At 46.0% G+C, this 16,561-nt stretch overlaps 1 protein-coding gene across 1 annotated transcript in view; it reads right to left on the bottom strand.

The window, feature by feature from the left end:
• pacrg (PARK2 co-regulated) overlaps positions 1–16,227 on the bottom strand; it is a 78,871-nt gene extending 62,644 nt beyond the window's left edge. The window contains 3 exon segments of the mRNA XM_035533013.1: positions 1,840–1,938; positions 1,940–1,975; positions 16,050–16,227. Coding sequence (XP_035388906.1) covers positions 1,840–1,938; positions 1,940–1,975; positions 16,050–16,139 — 225 coding nt within the window. The 5' untranslated portion in view covers positions 16,140–16,227.
• Positions 16,228–16,561: the final 334 nt, after the last annotated feature.

Below are 16,561 nucleotides of genomic sequence, written 5' to 3'. Positions count from 1 at the left end.
CATATGCTTCTCACACACACACACAGACACACACACAGGAACTGAGGCAACACTATTAGAGGTATTACAGCTCTCTGAAATACTAAAAATATGCCTCCTCTCCCCCTCAGGTGCTCCACGCCCACCGCTCTCATTCACTGCCCTTGACATTTAAACACTCTACAGCTCTTTTGCCTACACACACACACACACACACAAAGCCCCAGCTGATATGCAGAAACACACAGTATATGATACTTGGAACATCAGTGCCAAAACATTTTGTTTTCACCTGGAAACAGAGATGCCGTCACTCACTTGCGAAGAGATTGGAAGAGAGTGTGAGTAACATATATCACTAAGAGAGAGAGAGTGTGAGAAATGTATCACTAAGAGAGAGCAAGACAGAGTGTGAGTAACGTATCACTAAGAGAGAGAGAGACAGAGTGTGAGTAACATATATCACTAAGAGAGAGAGAGTGTGAGAAATGTATCACTAAGAGAGAGCGAGACAGAGTGTGAGTAACGTATCACTAAGAGAGAGAGAGAGAGAGACAGAGTGTGAGTAACGTATCACTAAGAGAGAGAGAGACAGAGTGTGAGTAACGTATCACTAAGAGAGAGAGAGACAGAGTGAGAGTAACGTATCACTAAGAGAGAGAGAGTAACGTATCACTGCTTCATTATTTTGCAGGTTTGTGTCCCTGGTGTTAGTCCCTCCCCCCTGCTGAGCCTGTTACAGTAGGACTATGGCCCTCCAACACTGCGCCTCTCCAGCTCCATCTGTCAGAGCCCCGGGGCTCTCCTACGCCCCCAAGCATGGAGGGGTGGAGGTCTCCAACACCGTGGGCCCTCAGACCTGGCTGTGCCTCTCAGGGGGCCAGACGCTCACTCAATAGGAATTTACACTACAGTGGTGTGGAGCCCTTACGGACGTCGGACAGTGTGAGGGAGCGGGGAGGTTGTGGGCCAGTAAACAGTAGTGCACTCTCAACCCAAACTAAAGCAGCATGGTGTGTGTGTATATGTGTGTGTGTGTGTGTATGTGTGTGTGTGTGTGTGTGTGTGTGTGTGTATGTGTGTGTGTGTGTATGTGTGTGTGTGTGTGTGTATGTTTGTGTGTGTGAACCCTCAGAACCCTCACTCAATACTGTAGAAGCCACGCCCCTTCTGTGCACCGCTCACTCAGAACCCTCACTCACTACTGTAGAAGCCACGCCCCTTCTGTGCACGCTCACTCAGAACCCTTACTCACTACTGTAGAAGCCACGCCCTTCTGTGCACACTCACTCAGAACAGAGATGGCCCCGCCCCTCTGCCCACTCCATTATTGCTGCACAGCCTGTGGCACTTTTAAACCCCAGGAACGGTGAGGGCTCCAGCTTGCCTCTTCTACTGGTAACGCTGGGCCTGTTCCACGGCCAGCTGCCTAGCGCAGGGACACATCTGCCCATCATCTCACAACACCACGCAGAATCACATTCCAGAATCACATTCCAGCTCCAACATATGTTCCTACCAGGGTCGGGAACCCAACACTTCTTCATAAAACTCCTAATTTTCCATCTGCAAACATTGCTTTCCAAATTCCGCTCAACTGCCTGTGCCAGAATGCGGCATAAATGAGCTAATATGTTTCAGTTTGGCATGTCAATGGTCATTTTCTCCAAAAATGTCCACACTGCCAAACTTAAGATAGACTTTTCTGGACAAGTAGCAGCAGATGGGTAGCATCTGGCATTGCGACACTATCTAGAATTAAGCCTTTCCAAAGCAAAATCAAACCAAAAGTAGTTCTATCGTATTACTTTGCATTGGCCCAGCCCCCTGCCTCCAGGGTCACAGCGCAATGGCAGTAACCTTCCAGGCAATGCGGTTGCCCTTGGTGTCGTGCTCCAGTGCAATGGGGAAGTCACCACGCTCATAGAACTTCCGAAAGGCCGTGGGCTTGGCTGGACGCTTCACCGAAATGCACCTGCAGAGGAGGACCCACTACCTAGAGAGAGAGAGAGAGAGAGAGAGAGAGAGAGAGAGAGAGAGAGAGAGAGAGAGAGAGAGAGAGAATGAGAAAGAGAAGGAGCGAGAGAGTAAGAGGAAACCAGTTCTCCTTATAGAATGTGCTCATATTTAAGCTTGTTTGTGGGGAGATGTTGGATTTAGCACACACACTGTAGACCTGCAGTGGAGATCTGTTCATGCCTGAGCAGTCAATCACCCCCCCACACACACACACACGCATGCACACACCATCACACACAAATACACACGTGCACACACACACGCATAGTAAATATCTGAGTGATCACATAGTAAATATTGAGTGATCACATTGTAAATATCTGAGTAATCATACAGTAAATATCTGAGTAATCATATAGTAAATGTCTGAGTGATCACACTGTAAATATCTGAGTGATCACACAGTAAATACCTGATTAATCACTTTTAAAATCTGAGTAATCACACTGTAAATATCTAAATGATCACAGTAAATATCTGAGTGATCACACTGTAAACATCTTAGTGATCACAGTAAATATCTGGGTGATCACACTGTATATATCTGAGGTAATCACAGTAAATATCTGTGATCACACAGTAAATATCTGAGTGATCACATAGTAAATATCTCAGTAATCATACAGTAAATATCTGAGTGATCACACTGTAAATATCTGAGTAATCATATATTAAATATCTGAGTGATCAAACAGTAAATATGAGTCATCACACAGTAAATATCTGCGTAAGCATACAGTAACTATCTTAGTGATCACAGTAAATATCTGAGTGACTACACTGTAAATATCTGAGTGATCACATAGTGAATATCTGAGTGATCACACTGTAAATATCTGAGTAATCATACAGTAAATATCTGAGTGATCACACTGTAAATATCTGAGTAATCATACAGTAAATAACTGAGTGATCACAGTAAATATCTGTGTGATCACACAGTAAATATCTGAGTGATCACACAGTAAATATGAGAGATCACACCGTAAATATCTGAGTAGTCATGCTGTAAAAATTACCGCTACTTTGTAAAAAGCAACCACAGTGAGACTATGGAATGCACAGTGGAGGAGGGATAATGGTCTGGGGTTTATTTCAGTGAAGGACAATGTTTAATGCTACAACATACAAAGACATTTTAGACTATTATTCACTAAACTAGCAAAACTATGAGAGAGAAAGAGAAAATGCATGCAAGTATTCATCACCATCTCCCTCTCCCTCCCTCTCTCGCTCCCTCTCTCTCTCCTTCTCTCCCTCCATCTCTTTTCCTCTCTGTCCCTCCCTCTCTATATAGCCCTCCATTTCTCTCTTGCTCTTCCTCTCTTTCTTTCTCCCTCCAAATGTCATTTCCTGCCAGTGCTGCAAGATGCATCACCTGTGTGGCAAAGCTGCATCAGCCTGCCGACTGTAGCATAACTCTCCCTCTCTTCCTCTCTCATTCTCCCTCTCTCCCTCCCTCACTCCCCCTTTTCTCTCTCTCACTTCACATTTCTCCTCTATTTTCAACTGAGCGATTATCAAAATCTACTGTATGTGTGTGTGTGTTGTGCTGGTGACTCACCCCAGTTAGTTGATTCAGGCTCAGGCTGCTTTGATAAGGTCAGACTGCACATTGCCACAAGCAACCCAATTACGTTCCTTTATTCTCAGGACATTTACACTTAGTTGTACCCCCCCCACCACCACCAGGCGATGTATGAACAAACACACACACTCTCGCACACACACATTCAAAAACTCACACACTTTTGAAGAAACTGTCAGCCCAGAGGATTCACCAGGACCAGACAGTCCAAGCACCTGAGAACACACACCTGAGGCATCACCAGCAGGCCTGGGGTCAGCCTGAACTCCATATGGGTTGACCCACTCACACACACAATCACAGCCAATGAGAATGATCCAACATCCTTCTCTATTGCTCGTGCGCTCGCTCTCTCTCTCTCTCTCTCTCTCTCTCTCTCGCTCTCTCTCTCTCTCTCTCTCTCTATCTATCTATCTATCTCTCTAAGAGAAAGGCTTGTCCTTCTGTGCTGGAGTTGTTTAGGAGATTAATGGCAACCTTTAGATGGGTCACGTCATGGTGCTGTACAGCACCCCATCATGAACCTCCCCTCACTCCCCTCACTCTCCTCACTCCCCACACTCTCCTCACTCTCCCCTCACTCCCCTCACTCTCCCCTGATTCTGCACAAATGGAGTGGTACACCGAAAAGGTTTAGACAGGAAGAGAGGAGAGTGGGAGGAAGAGAAGAGAGGGAGGAGAGGAGGAGAGGCTGTTGTTGATGGGGTGATAGTGATGAGATGATGGTTATGGCGATGGGGTGATTGTCATGGTGACTGAATGAGGAGGTGATTGTCATGGTGACTGAATGAGGGGGTGATTGCCATGGTAACTGGGTGATGGCGATGGTGACTGAATGAGGAGGTGATTGTTATGGTAACTGGGTGATGGTGATGGAATGAAGAGGTGATTGTCATGGTAACTGGGTGATGGTGACAGAATGAAGAGGTGATTGTCATGGTAACTGGGTGATGGTGACGGAATGAGGAGGTGATTGTCATGGTAACTGGGTAATGGTGAATGAGTGATTGTGATGGGGTCATGGTGATATGGATGGAATAAGAACTCACACTGAAAGGGTTACTAACAGTGTTTTATGAACTCTCTCCCCCTGCAGCACCTATGAGTGACCCAGATGTGCAGACAGGCGGCTGATGGCATTGAGGAAAGGAAGACTCGAGTCCCCCTCTATGGGAGGGGCGGGGCATATTCTGCATATGACGCCAAAGTCCACAACATCACTGTAGACCGTGGGCTGGTTCTGGAGTTGAGCTGTTTGACATACGTAAAGGAAAAATGACACAGTGTTCGCCAACTCCGAGCCAGCGCACACAAACACACATACGCAGCCTTCATCAGCAGGAAAATTAAAGGCAAAAAGGTCAGAGGCATATGCCCCCCCACCCCCAATGCCCCCCCACAGGGATAATGGTTTAAATCAGGAAGTCGCTCTGGATTAGGAACAGAGCGAGTCCATTCCAAATCACATCACGCTGTCCTCCTCCTCCTCACACCCCGCACCCCTCTGCTAGCACGACCAGAGCATTAGAGTGAGAACGTGTGTGTGCGTGAGTGTGTGTAGTGTGTGTCAGAAAGAAGGGGAGGAATGCAGACAGAGAGACACAGAGAGGACAGCAGGAGGTAAATGCACTTAGCTGAAAATGTGAAGAAGAGACACAGAACTGCAGTGTGTGTGTGTGTGTTTAGCAGCCATTTCTCAGGGCACTTCAGATTTTCTCCCTCTTCCTCACCTGCTCTAAACTGCTGTCTTTCTCTCTGCACTGGTGCGCAAACACAATGACAAAACAGGTGGCACTGTTCTCACACACCCACACACACACACACACACACACACACAGACAAACAGGAGGCCCTGTGCTCCTGTCTCTTACACACACCCACACACATACACAGACATACACACACGGCTGGCTCTGGTCTCCTGAAACCCTCTCCATAACCCTCACAAATCCGCCCTGACTCCGCTCTACTTTAACATGGTGGCAGTGTGGAAGGCATCAGAGCTGCGTGGGTGGATGGGAGGGTAGGAGACTGACTGAGCTGCTCCGTCCCATCTGCTGGGCGTCGCACCCTTCCCAACAGCCCGGGATATTCTCTAAAGCCCATGCACGGCGTTCCCGCTCCCACGTGGCCCAGCAGACAGTAGAAGGAGCTTCTGGCGGAAGCAGGTTGGTGCTAGATGGAGGAGCAGAGACGTAGCCAGCCTGGCACTGGGGGTTTACGCAAAACTAGGGGGCTCTGCGTTTAATGGAGAGAGACAGGTCACAGTAACCTGAAAGAGCCCACAGCTCAGCACGCCAGCGCCACTCAGTACAGACAGACTGAGAGGGATGGAGAGAGGAATGAGTCCAGCCAAGGAGAGGGGAGAGGGGTCACGCTCTCACACCGCTAGAATCAAATCACCCAGACCCCACAATGCCAGATCAACTACTGGGTGTCCAATCAGCGGTGCCCTCCCAGGTGTCTTTGAGGTGATGGTGGTTTACAAAGGCAGAGAATTAAAGCACACAGAACATTCAGAACTCTGGCCGTGCGCCGTGTTGGTGATAAATCAACCCTGCCAACATTCAGGAGGCAAGCGTGTGTTCTCCCTTCCGGACCCTTAGCGGGATGTGTTAATACCTCCTGACTTCATGTTGGGCTCTGAAGGCCCACCTCCCACTGTCCAACAGCACAGCAACCAATCAAACAACAGCCAGCCAGGGGGGGCGTGTTTGGTTAAAACGGGGTGGTGAGATTCAAAGTAACGTTAAGGACTGAAGCTTTAATTAAAGAGGGCAGAGTAGGACTCATTACAGCAACAAGCAGCTGCACATTTCTGCATGTACAAATTCAGTCCTTTTAAACATTTCCATACGTGAATACAAATAGAGGCACTGTTCTCTCCACACAATGTTACATATTGTCTTTAATGTATAATAAGGCATGATACTTGCACAACATACTCCTCTGCGTTTCTAGGACATAACACTCTGCTCTGTCCATGCATACTCATACCCTACTCAACACGTAAATACCCCCATTCTGCCTATATATATTAATTTCCCAATCTCCCAGCATGGATTCAATGTATAATATTCCAAGATCCCCATTAATATTAAAATACCACTCTCCCAGTATATATAGATTAAATGCATAACACCCCACCCTCCTCATACATATTCATATCCATCTCTCCCGGTAAGGAAACGGTGCATAAATCTTTACTCTCCTAGTATAGAAAGTCCAGTCTGCTGGTACTGATTCAGTGTGTTGCTGTGGGGTAGCAGAGTGCAGAGGGTCCACACGGAAGAAACCCTTTCAATGACAGCTCCTCTTCACGTCCTCTAGCACAAGCTTTCTCTGTAATGTAGCCTCAAGCACAACACCTCATCCAGAAAGACAGAACGAGAAACAGAGAGAGAAGGAAGGAATGATAGTCCTCCATGAACTACACTGTGTGGCCAAAGGCACGTGGAACCCACTCCTCCTAAAAACTGAGTTCAGGCCCTTCATATTCTGTGCAGGCTCCGCACTGAAGAGCTCAGCCGTCAGACGATGACATTTCTGCCCTGTTAGATCTCCCCTGGTCCACTGAAAATGCCGTTATTGTGAAACGGAAGGATCTAGAAGTAACAACAGCTCACCCATGAGGCGGCGGGCCAGTCAAACTCACAGAACTGACATCACAGGCACTCTTTTGACTGAATGGACACACATTTCCTCACTCACACACACACACACACACACACACACACACACTTTAAAATGGGAGTTTTGAAATGCGATCCAACAAACTTATATAGGGGCCAAGATCAGGTGTTCACCAACTCCTGGTCATATAGTGTATGGAAATACACACAGGCAGGTCTCCATAAATGAACAAACTCTGCAAGTGTTTACTAGTGTATGTCCACCATACACATGCTATTGTGTGTTTAGTTAGCGTATGTCTGTATTCCGATAGCAAGCACTGAATGCACACCACCAAAACTTAGTCAACTCTCCCAGTGGCAGGGATGGGCAGGAGGATTCCCTCTCCAGCCTACACAGAGCAGGCCTGCCTTGGAGATAACCGGCTTCCCAGACAAGGCACTCATTCACACAGCCGTGGGGGGCATGTTCAATACAGTAATATGGGACGGCAAATGCCATTTCCTTTAAAGTTATTTACTAGTTGTTATTTGCATAGGCAAGACAGGAATTAACAAGAATATGCACTCAAAATAATACTGATGTTCACTAAAGCAATATTATTGTGACATTCCGAGCACGAACAGAGAGGCAATCGCACGCAGTATGGTGAATGCAGTTTAATAGAGAACACAGTTAGTCCATGATCGTCATCCAAATACACTCACGGGTCAAAACCCAGAGGAACAGCCAACGAGGTAAACAAAATAGATGAGGAATAGGCAAATTAGGTCATCCAAAAACAGGTAGATAGCCAATAAACCAGAGAAACAGACAGAGATAAACAACGGCTCAGAAATGTACCAAACGATGACGAGACTTCCCAAAGAGTGCAGACAAATACTAACGAGGACTAACAAGATACAGGTGAAGGCAATACCAGGCATAGCTACTAACAAGGGGGCGGAACAGAATGAAACCAAACGAGGAAAACAAGGAAGCAGGAAGTAAACAAACAGGTAGAGTTGCTGTGGGAACCATGACACCAGGGAGGTGCAAAGATGACAATTATAGCTCAAATTATCTAAGCTTGCCAAAATCCAAGAGTCAGACCCCTGAAGTTAAACACTGAAACATGGCTTTGCCTGCAGGACTTTATTAATGGACTCCACAGTAAATATAAGAGTACCTATGCAGAATCGCGTCTGCTTGATCGCTGCTTTTGCAAACGTGAATGCTCCTTTAGGTTAGGTCACCCACGCAAGCAGGGGCATCTGGAAATCCTGGAAGTCCTTCAGAGTTACTGATCTGTCCAGCTGATGTGCAGGGCGTGTCCGTGTAGCCTTGAGTGTGGCACCTACCCACCCTGCCTACAGACAGACCCCTCCCTCCCCACACGCACCACAGCTACAGACGCATGAGCCAAAGTTCAGTTAAACCTGAGCGTGATCTTAAATCCCAGACAGCTGTGCTTTTCCTGCCACTGTTTTTTTTCTCTGAAAAAGTCTCACTGATATTTTCCCCATCTGTGGTGAAAGGACTGGGAGTAGCCTTATCTACACCACAGCTGCCGTGTTGCATATCGATCCTTTTTTGTCTGTCTTGCTCTAACCACTATCGACAAATGCATCCAATCATACTTTCCTAAGCTAGCTGTCCATAACAAACAGCAATCCAATCCTAATCTGTGTTGGAAGGCTGCAGACATATCTTATCTGGAACAATACCACCTCCCAGCTGCCACTCGCGTTGACCATCCAGCCGTCGCCGAGCGACAGTGAGACAGAGGCCTAACCCATCCATCCAGAGCCTTAACAAACACAGCCTCGTGGGTAATTAACAGAGACAGATTTAGGGCCGTGCCTAAGAAGACATAATTCTAGACTGAGTCGTCTAACACACACACACACACACGATTTCCCTGCTCTAACGCACCTACTAAATATGGCTATGATGTGATGAACTGAATTAGGTGTGCTTGAGCAGGAAAATAACAGTGTGCAGTACCCTGCCCCTCCACTAGAGGAGTTGCCCACCCCCATTCTGCACCACTCTGAGAGCAGGTTCATTCTGATTCCATCAGAAAGTGACAATTCTCGGTCTGAGTGAAAGTGCCAGTTCCCGTCATTTCCATAGCAGCCCCTAAGCCCTGCTTGTGCTGTGCCAGCCGTTTGGGAGAAGACGAAGCCGTCCGTCCACACAGATGAACGCCAGCCTAATTTGCAGAGCTGCTGAGGAAAAGCTTAGCAGGGCAGCGATAAAGACCAGCAAAGGGCTTTTAGAGGAACCGTGAGGAATAGCAGGAGCTCCCTTCTAGCTCTCCGTTGCTCCTTGCGCTAGCACAGCGGTCAGAGCAAACGCAGGGCCAATGAAAGCTGTGAACTTCTCACCTTTAGAATGTCTCTGTGTCCAGACTAACAGCCCTACCAGAGCCAGACAGAGGAACCGTGTAGCACAGATGATGCAAAACACCACGTCCGTTAAATCACGCTCAGAAATGTTTCTGGCAGGGGCCGATGCTCTTTCCCGCTCTCCAGCCGAAGGTCGGCGGCCTTCACAGTGGCCACACCGCAGCTCCGCGCTACAGCCTCCACTCCCCATTCATCCGAACCCCAAAAAGACATCCGAACCCCAAAAAGACAGAGGCTCAGCACCCAGTAACAGAGCGGCAGAGGTTTTCCTCACCGCTGTCGCCCTTGTCTTGCTCACTGGGGGCTTGGAATCAGACATTTGTAAAGCTGCTTTGTGACAACGTCTGTTGTAAAAAGCACTATATCAACAAAAAAAAAATTTTTTAACATTTTTTGATATTGTCCTTCAGCCATAAGACCACACAGCACAGTGTAGCTTGCACCAACAAATTACTCCACTGTTTCCTGTTGTTGGTGGACCGTCTGTCTGGAGCAGACTGTCGAGTGGTTACATCACCATTTGCGTAGTGCAATGTTTTTAAACCAAACCCCTGCAACTTCCCTTCCACAGAGCTTGGGACAGGGCAGCTAAGGGACATGTGAATATACATGTAAAGGGAAACAAGAACTGGGCATCGCAGGGTGTAAATACTTGTGCTAACACTATGTGAATATTTTACTAAGTAATCTTTCAACCTTCTCATAGGTTCTCATAGTACACTCCACTTAGTGTACTTCACCAGCACACAAAGGATGCCAATGCATGTTACAGAGTGTAATAAGAGGCCAGAATATTTCACCAGCAATGTGTTTCAGTCATAATCCTTCACGTACTGCGCTTCAGCTAGTGTGTTACGGTCTGCGTGTTTCACTAAATGTGCATATGTTCCATTCACTGTCGCCCATCTGCAGGCTCCGAGACAGACAGCAGACGAGACAAGACGGCGCGTACACGGCCCATCCTCACATCCATCCTGACATCTCTCGCTGTAGCAGCTTGGCACAGCTGAGCGCCACTGCGTGGAGTGAGCACTAGGCTATCTGAGTGTCAGAGATACCTGCCACACAGGATGGAAATGCTTGTTATGGAGTGTCATAACTGACCGGCATGTGAATATATCACTACTTAGTTTTCACTCAGTATGCTGCATTCAGTGTGTTTCATTTGGTATGCTTCACTCAGTATGCTTCATCTAGTGAGCACTGGTCTGAGTGCTTCACTGATGATGTGTTTTACTGAGTATGTGAGTACATCCCACTGTCTGTCGCCCATCCGCAGGCTCCGAGACAGACAGCAGACGAGACAAGACGGCGCGTACACGGCCCATCCTCACATCCCTCCTGACATCTCTCGCTGTAGCAGCTTGGCACGGCTGAGCTGCACAGCGAGAGCACCAGGCATCCCGAAGCTGTTGAAGAAAGCAAACACACATCCACAATTTCCAAAGTAAAGAAAGAGCTGAAAAATAAGAAGTTTAAAGAGAACTCTGGAGTCGGTTTCCCGGGAACCTTCCCGCTAGGCGAGTGGAGTGGAGTCACCCTGGTGATCATGAAAGGCACACAGCTGGTACAGGAGAGGAGCTTTGAGAATAACTGGCAGAAAGCTGATGAGAGAGAGAAACTCACTTCAGTACTCAGCTCAAATCTGAAAGGATGTGCTCATGAATACACTCACACACACACACACACACACACACACACACACACACACAGCTCTCGTGTGGCAGATTGTGCCACTGTGACACACTTTATTGTCTAACGAGCTTGGCTTCCGTTCGCCTTGCATCTATAAGCACGGAGGCAGTTGTGGGGGATCTAAAATCTCCCCTGAGCCATAAGCAGTGAGACTGCTATCACAGAGAAGCTTTGTTTATTATGGATGAATCAGCCTTCTACTCTTCACTGTCACCCCCCTCTCTCTCTCTATTTTTATATTTCTAATTTCTATATTTGTGGGATATTTCCAGTGACTCAATGCACTGAATTATAGCATAGCTAATTGATGCCATGCCTACAGCTAAACCTCTCTGAATTGTTCTGACTAGCTTAAATCTACACTACTTTCAGCTGTGCAACGTGGCGATACATACCATGTGATGACAGAAAAAAAAAGTCAATCGTTTATTTCATTGTGTCACAAAACACTTTCCAGCAATATTTTTCCTAATTTGGATGATGCTTTATGTTAAGTCAACACAAATGTTAGCTACGTTCTGTTCCACAGGGTCCCTCAGACGTGCCCTTGTGTTTCCTACATTCTAATCACGATATGGGTGGAGGGAACGGCAGTTGATTAAGTCCCTTAATTTGGAATTCTCTACAACATCATGCAGTTAGGCAGTTCCTTTGTTGCTATGTGGCTACAATAAATTATATTTCGTTCACCCTATAATTTGCATGTAAAATGAATATCTGATTGATGTTGACTGAACATCTTACAGACTGAACAGTGACAGCTGTCACTAACTAGGTAAAATGTAACAAATTCATTCATTTTCTGCATGATTTGACAATTTATCTGAACAGGCAAAAGTTCCAACTCATTTTTCAACAAATACTTAGTTATTATTAAAACACTCACACACAAAAGTGAACTCTGACATATTCTGGTTTACTTGCTTCGCTTGAATAATCCCCCAGCCAGCAGTCTCAAATCACCACAATATCTCAACGAGACGTTAAATGATGTTGATTGACTGAATGATTGATGGGTAAACCTTTGGCGTGAACTTCCTGCGCAATGATAAGCAGTTATTCACTACTTCACACGCTGTTAAGTTCCCGTTGAACTGAATGATTTCGCTTCCTGTGCTTTGGAACCTCCCTTAATATGGATAACTTGTGTAGTCCACTTTGCAGGGAACTACAAATCCAGTTGGACTGTATCTACAGACGTTATGTTGACTGATAGACTGACGAATCAAACACTTTATCAGAAAAAAAAAACCCCAAGAGAAGCAGAGAACAGCCAGGCAAGACAATACAGCGAATCAATGAAACGGATGACAAATGACAATATACCAAATGCAATGTCGGGCTGACTGGCCACAGGAATAAGTCAAAATAAAGAGAGACTACAATGACACCCGGAAATATACAGCGAGACAAAGCAGTGGCGCTACAGCACGCGGATGGTGCAATACTGTGTAAAGCGCCGGTGAATGAATTCTGCGTAAGTAGCCGCGCTGACGAGCCGGTAACAAGAGAGGCACGGAGAGGCAATGATCGGCAACCTCACTGTAAACAGTTTAAGCCCCACTGTTTCAAAACTACCTCCACATAGGTTTGTGCTGTCACGCCACAATGTGATTTAATAAGAAATCGTTATTTTCATGTGGTCGGTTTAAATAAACTATGTATTTAATTTACCGAAAATGTGCAATGATCATATAGCTCTAATTTCAGCTAAATATTGACAAAAGTTGCTGAAGGGTTACTGTGTCTGAGCAAGTGCAGCTTAGCTGCCCATTTCAGCCCTCTGACTGACAAGGAGTCAGCTTGTCCTGATTCCAGCAGGTCTTGGCAGGACACTGGATGTGTCTGGGAGAGGGGAGGAGTCTTCATAGCTCTGTGGTAACTTAAGTTAGGTGAGTATTGCAGCATCCCTCTATCAAGGGCCGCTATGAATAATCAGCGTGGTTGACTAAAATCTATAACAAAATTAGTTGTCGATGCTGTCGTCCGAGTGCTCTGATCTGTAGTTATTCTCGCTTAGTGGCGTGGAGTGTAACCTTCACGACAAAAGCCTCCAACGTGTGTGAGGATTTCACTCTTAACTCGGCCAAGTTAATCTGAAGAAGATGCACATGGCCCTCTGGATGAGGAACACTTGTCTCATTAAATGAGTTAGCTAGATAACGTTAACGTTAAAATACGCCGCGTTACTCACTCCACGTTTTCTATTTTGAAGTACATTTTCTCTTGGTCAGTGAATCCTTAATAGCGTTGAACATACCAGAGGTATGGGGAGGATTTCCGCAGTAGATATGGGGAGGAGAAACATCCGAGAACGGGGATAAACACCGGCATTCCCATGGGATGGTAATAAAATGTCTTTTTACACAGCGGTAAGGGTGTGAGCACGGGTTTCCACGTACTTTAATCCCAAATATTCTCCAGCTTCTGTACTGAGATTAGTTTTTTTTTCCGCCTTTGCATGACGGATAAAGTTAAAAATGGCCTAAATTTACGATTTAACGTCGCACTGTTGTGGCCTGGAGAATGTGTTGTTGCCTAGGGCACAAGTTTATAAATCGCAAAAAAATGCTAAAACCCCTGTCTGTGCGTGAGTGATCAATGTGGGTTGCATTCGAATGAATTCCGGCAATTTATGGGTTGGTTTGCTCTGCTTCGAACTTAACTTTTTTGGGGGGAGGGGAGGAGAGTAGCAGCCGCAGAACTCAGATCGCATTTCAGTATCTGCACAGGATCCTAGAATGAATAACGCACAATATCGCTTGGATGAAGATTTTGTAATGGAGCATTGCAGTTTAAAAGAGTAATGGTAGTATTTTGTGTGACAAATGGCTTTATACGTCAAATACATTCCGAAGAGGAGCTGAGCGTTTCGGGGTTGTTTTGATGTGCTTGATTAAGGGGAACTTGCTGTAGCTGTTGTACTGATTTCTGCTACTTTGTTGCTTATCCTTTGTTTAATAGGAAAAAAGTGGATATCAGAATTTTTACTGTAACCTTTTCCATAAGCAGGAAAGTTAATTAAGACCTTTTTAAACAAAGTATTTATCTTTATTGTCTTTTGTTAGCATATGCCTAAAACAACCTCGTTATATTTAAAAAAAAATGGTAGCTAAATAAGATCCATTGAGTAATACAACCGTCAATCCGAATATTTGATTATTTTTTTCAATAATTGACAATAACCATCAAAGTATTCATTAGTTGCGGCCTTATCCACAACTATTGTAAAGCGCTCTGTATATGTCCCCTCCTCCGGTCTCCTCTTCTGCCATACGTGGCACATACCTGCTAACGATTCCTTAGAAGCAAAGTGACAGAGAGGAGAAGAGTGACTGACGGGTCCAGTAGTCATTGTACTCAAAACGTAGGTTCAGGTTAATGCCACAAGAGCAGACAGTGTCTGTTCTGCCAAATCACTAACACACACACACCAACCATAAGCTTTACATCCTTAAGCACATAGTATGGGGTTTGTATGTGCACTAATATGAATGATCTGGTCTTCCACACTGTAAAGCTCCCCATCAGGGAGGTGCATGCAGGGTTCACGCTGCACCTCGCACTCCAAGCACACAGAACATGGACATCATTAGTATCAACAAACACTCAGCTGCCTCATATAATAAACACCATTAACATCTTAGAGATGCTAACTAAATACTCCAGCGTTCGAGATGCATTATGCTTTATGGATTCCAAATTCATGGCCACATGTTTTTGAGAAAGAGTGTGTGTGTGTGTGTGTGTGTGTGTGTGTGTGTGTGTGTGTAGACAGCAACTCTACTCTGAAGAATATAAGGTAATAAATTGTAGCCTCACTAGCACAACATGCCTCTGGTTTGAATGGCGCGGTGTGCGGCGGAGGAGAATTTGGCCCATTGCTAAGGTAAGCTGTTTACCTGCGGCTGCTAGATGTTTCATTTCAAAAGAGCCATTTCTCTCCATCCCCAAATTCACTTGCACACTCTAATCTCCTCAATCCTAATGGAGTTCAGGTCTGCACGTTAAACACCTGCCACCCAAACAGGCTAACGTTTTGACCTAAAAACCACAGAGACATCTGTAGGAGATCAACGGCTGCAGTGCACTCTCACGTGTATCTACGTGGCTGTGAGGAAGAGCAGTACACGTGGTCTGGAGTCCACTCCATCCCTGTGAGCCTGGCAGCCTGGCTGCGCTTGGCCTGAGGCAAACACAGCCTAAGAGGGCCCTAACGGCCTCCCACATGTTTGTGAAGTCCTGAGAAGACCAAGCTTCAAAACGACTATCAACAATGCTGGTTTCAATTTCTTTTAGGGGGACGAGTGTCAGTCAGTCAATCTCTCTCGCGCGCGCGCGCGCACGCACACACGTTTCACAAATGACAGCAACACTCTGCGCGCGTAAAAGCCTGCTGCTCACACAACAAAGAGTGTTTTTCCTCTCTGAGAGTGACTCTCCTCCTCCTCTGTCCATTCCACCCGCAGCTGGTGGCGTGCAGGAGGGTTTACAAGCGTCTCCGGGCAGGTCAGTCACCTGTCCGTGCGTTTGGCGTTTACTCTAAACTCCACTATCAGGACGGCAGTGAAGGCGTGACTGAAATATTTGGTGAACATCCGCCTTAGAATGACTATGTAGTATATCGTTTAATTGATAAGATTATCCGTTAGTGAGCTGTCGCTAGGTTAGTTAACTAATTAACCAGCTTTGGGACAGTACTGTAGTTAGCTGAGATAGCTAGCTAGCAGGCAGGTGCAGCTTACCACAGAATTCTTCATGGTTGACTTCACGGTAAAACCTTCCGTTTTCACTTCTGCTTTTGATAAATCAAAGGTTCTCATTTTTGTACACATCGTTAATAGGCTCGAAGGCTATAAGAGAATCTTTCTGTAAATACCTAACTTTGTTAGCTAGCTGGCTAAGATCATCAGTCTTACAGGTCTTTCCTCCTGTTTGGTTGCTATGGATTCAGAAACACGCGCTGCGGTTGCCGTGCAAGGGGCGTCAGCTAATTGCCATAGAAACAGCACGCCACTGTCGTCTGCAATACCGACCATTTGTTGTGTTTCAAAATATGTAGGTAATAAAAACAAGTCAAATCCGCTCTACCGTATAACAACCCAGACCGATCTGAACAGATAAACCGAATATCTGATATCTGTTCTGCATAAGTTTACTTTGCCAAAATAACTTTTTTTTTCTTCAGTTCTTTGCGGCCAAAATTAACCAGCGTATGGCTGTCGCGTGCACTTCCCCGAACGGGGGCGTTGCTGGC

Source organism: Electrophorus electricus, chromosome 13 (assembly GCF_013358815.1).
Source record: "Electrophorus electricus isolate fEleEle1 chromosome 13, fEleEle1.pri, whole genome shotgun sequence".
Taxonomy (NCBI): domain Eukaryota; kingdom Metazoa; phylum Chordata; class Actinopteri; order Gymnotiformes; family Gymnotidae; genus Electrophorus; species Electrophorus electricus.
Note: the sequence above shows the minus strand (reverse complement) of the source record. Positions and strands in the feature narration are given on the sequence as shown.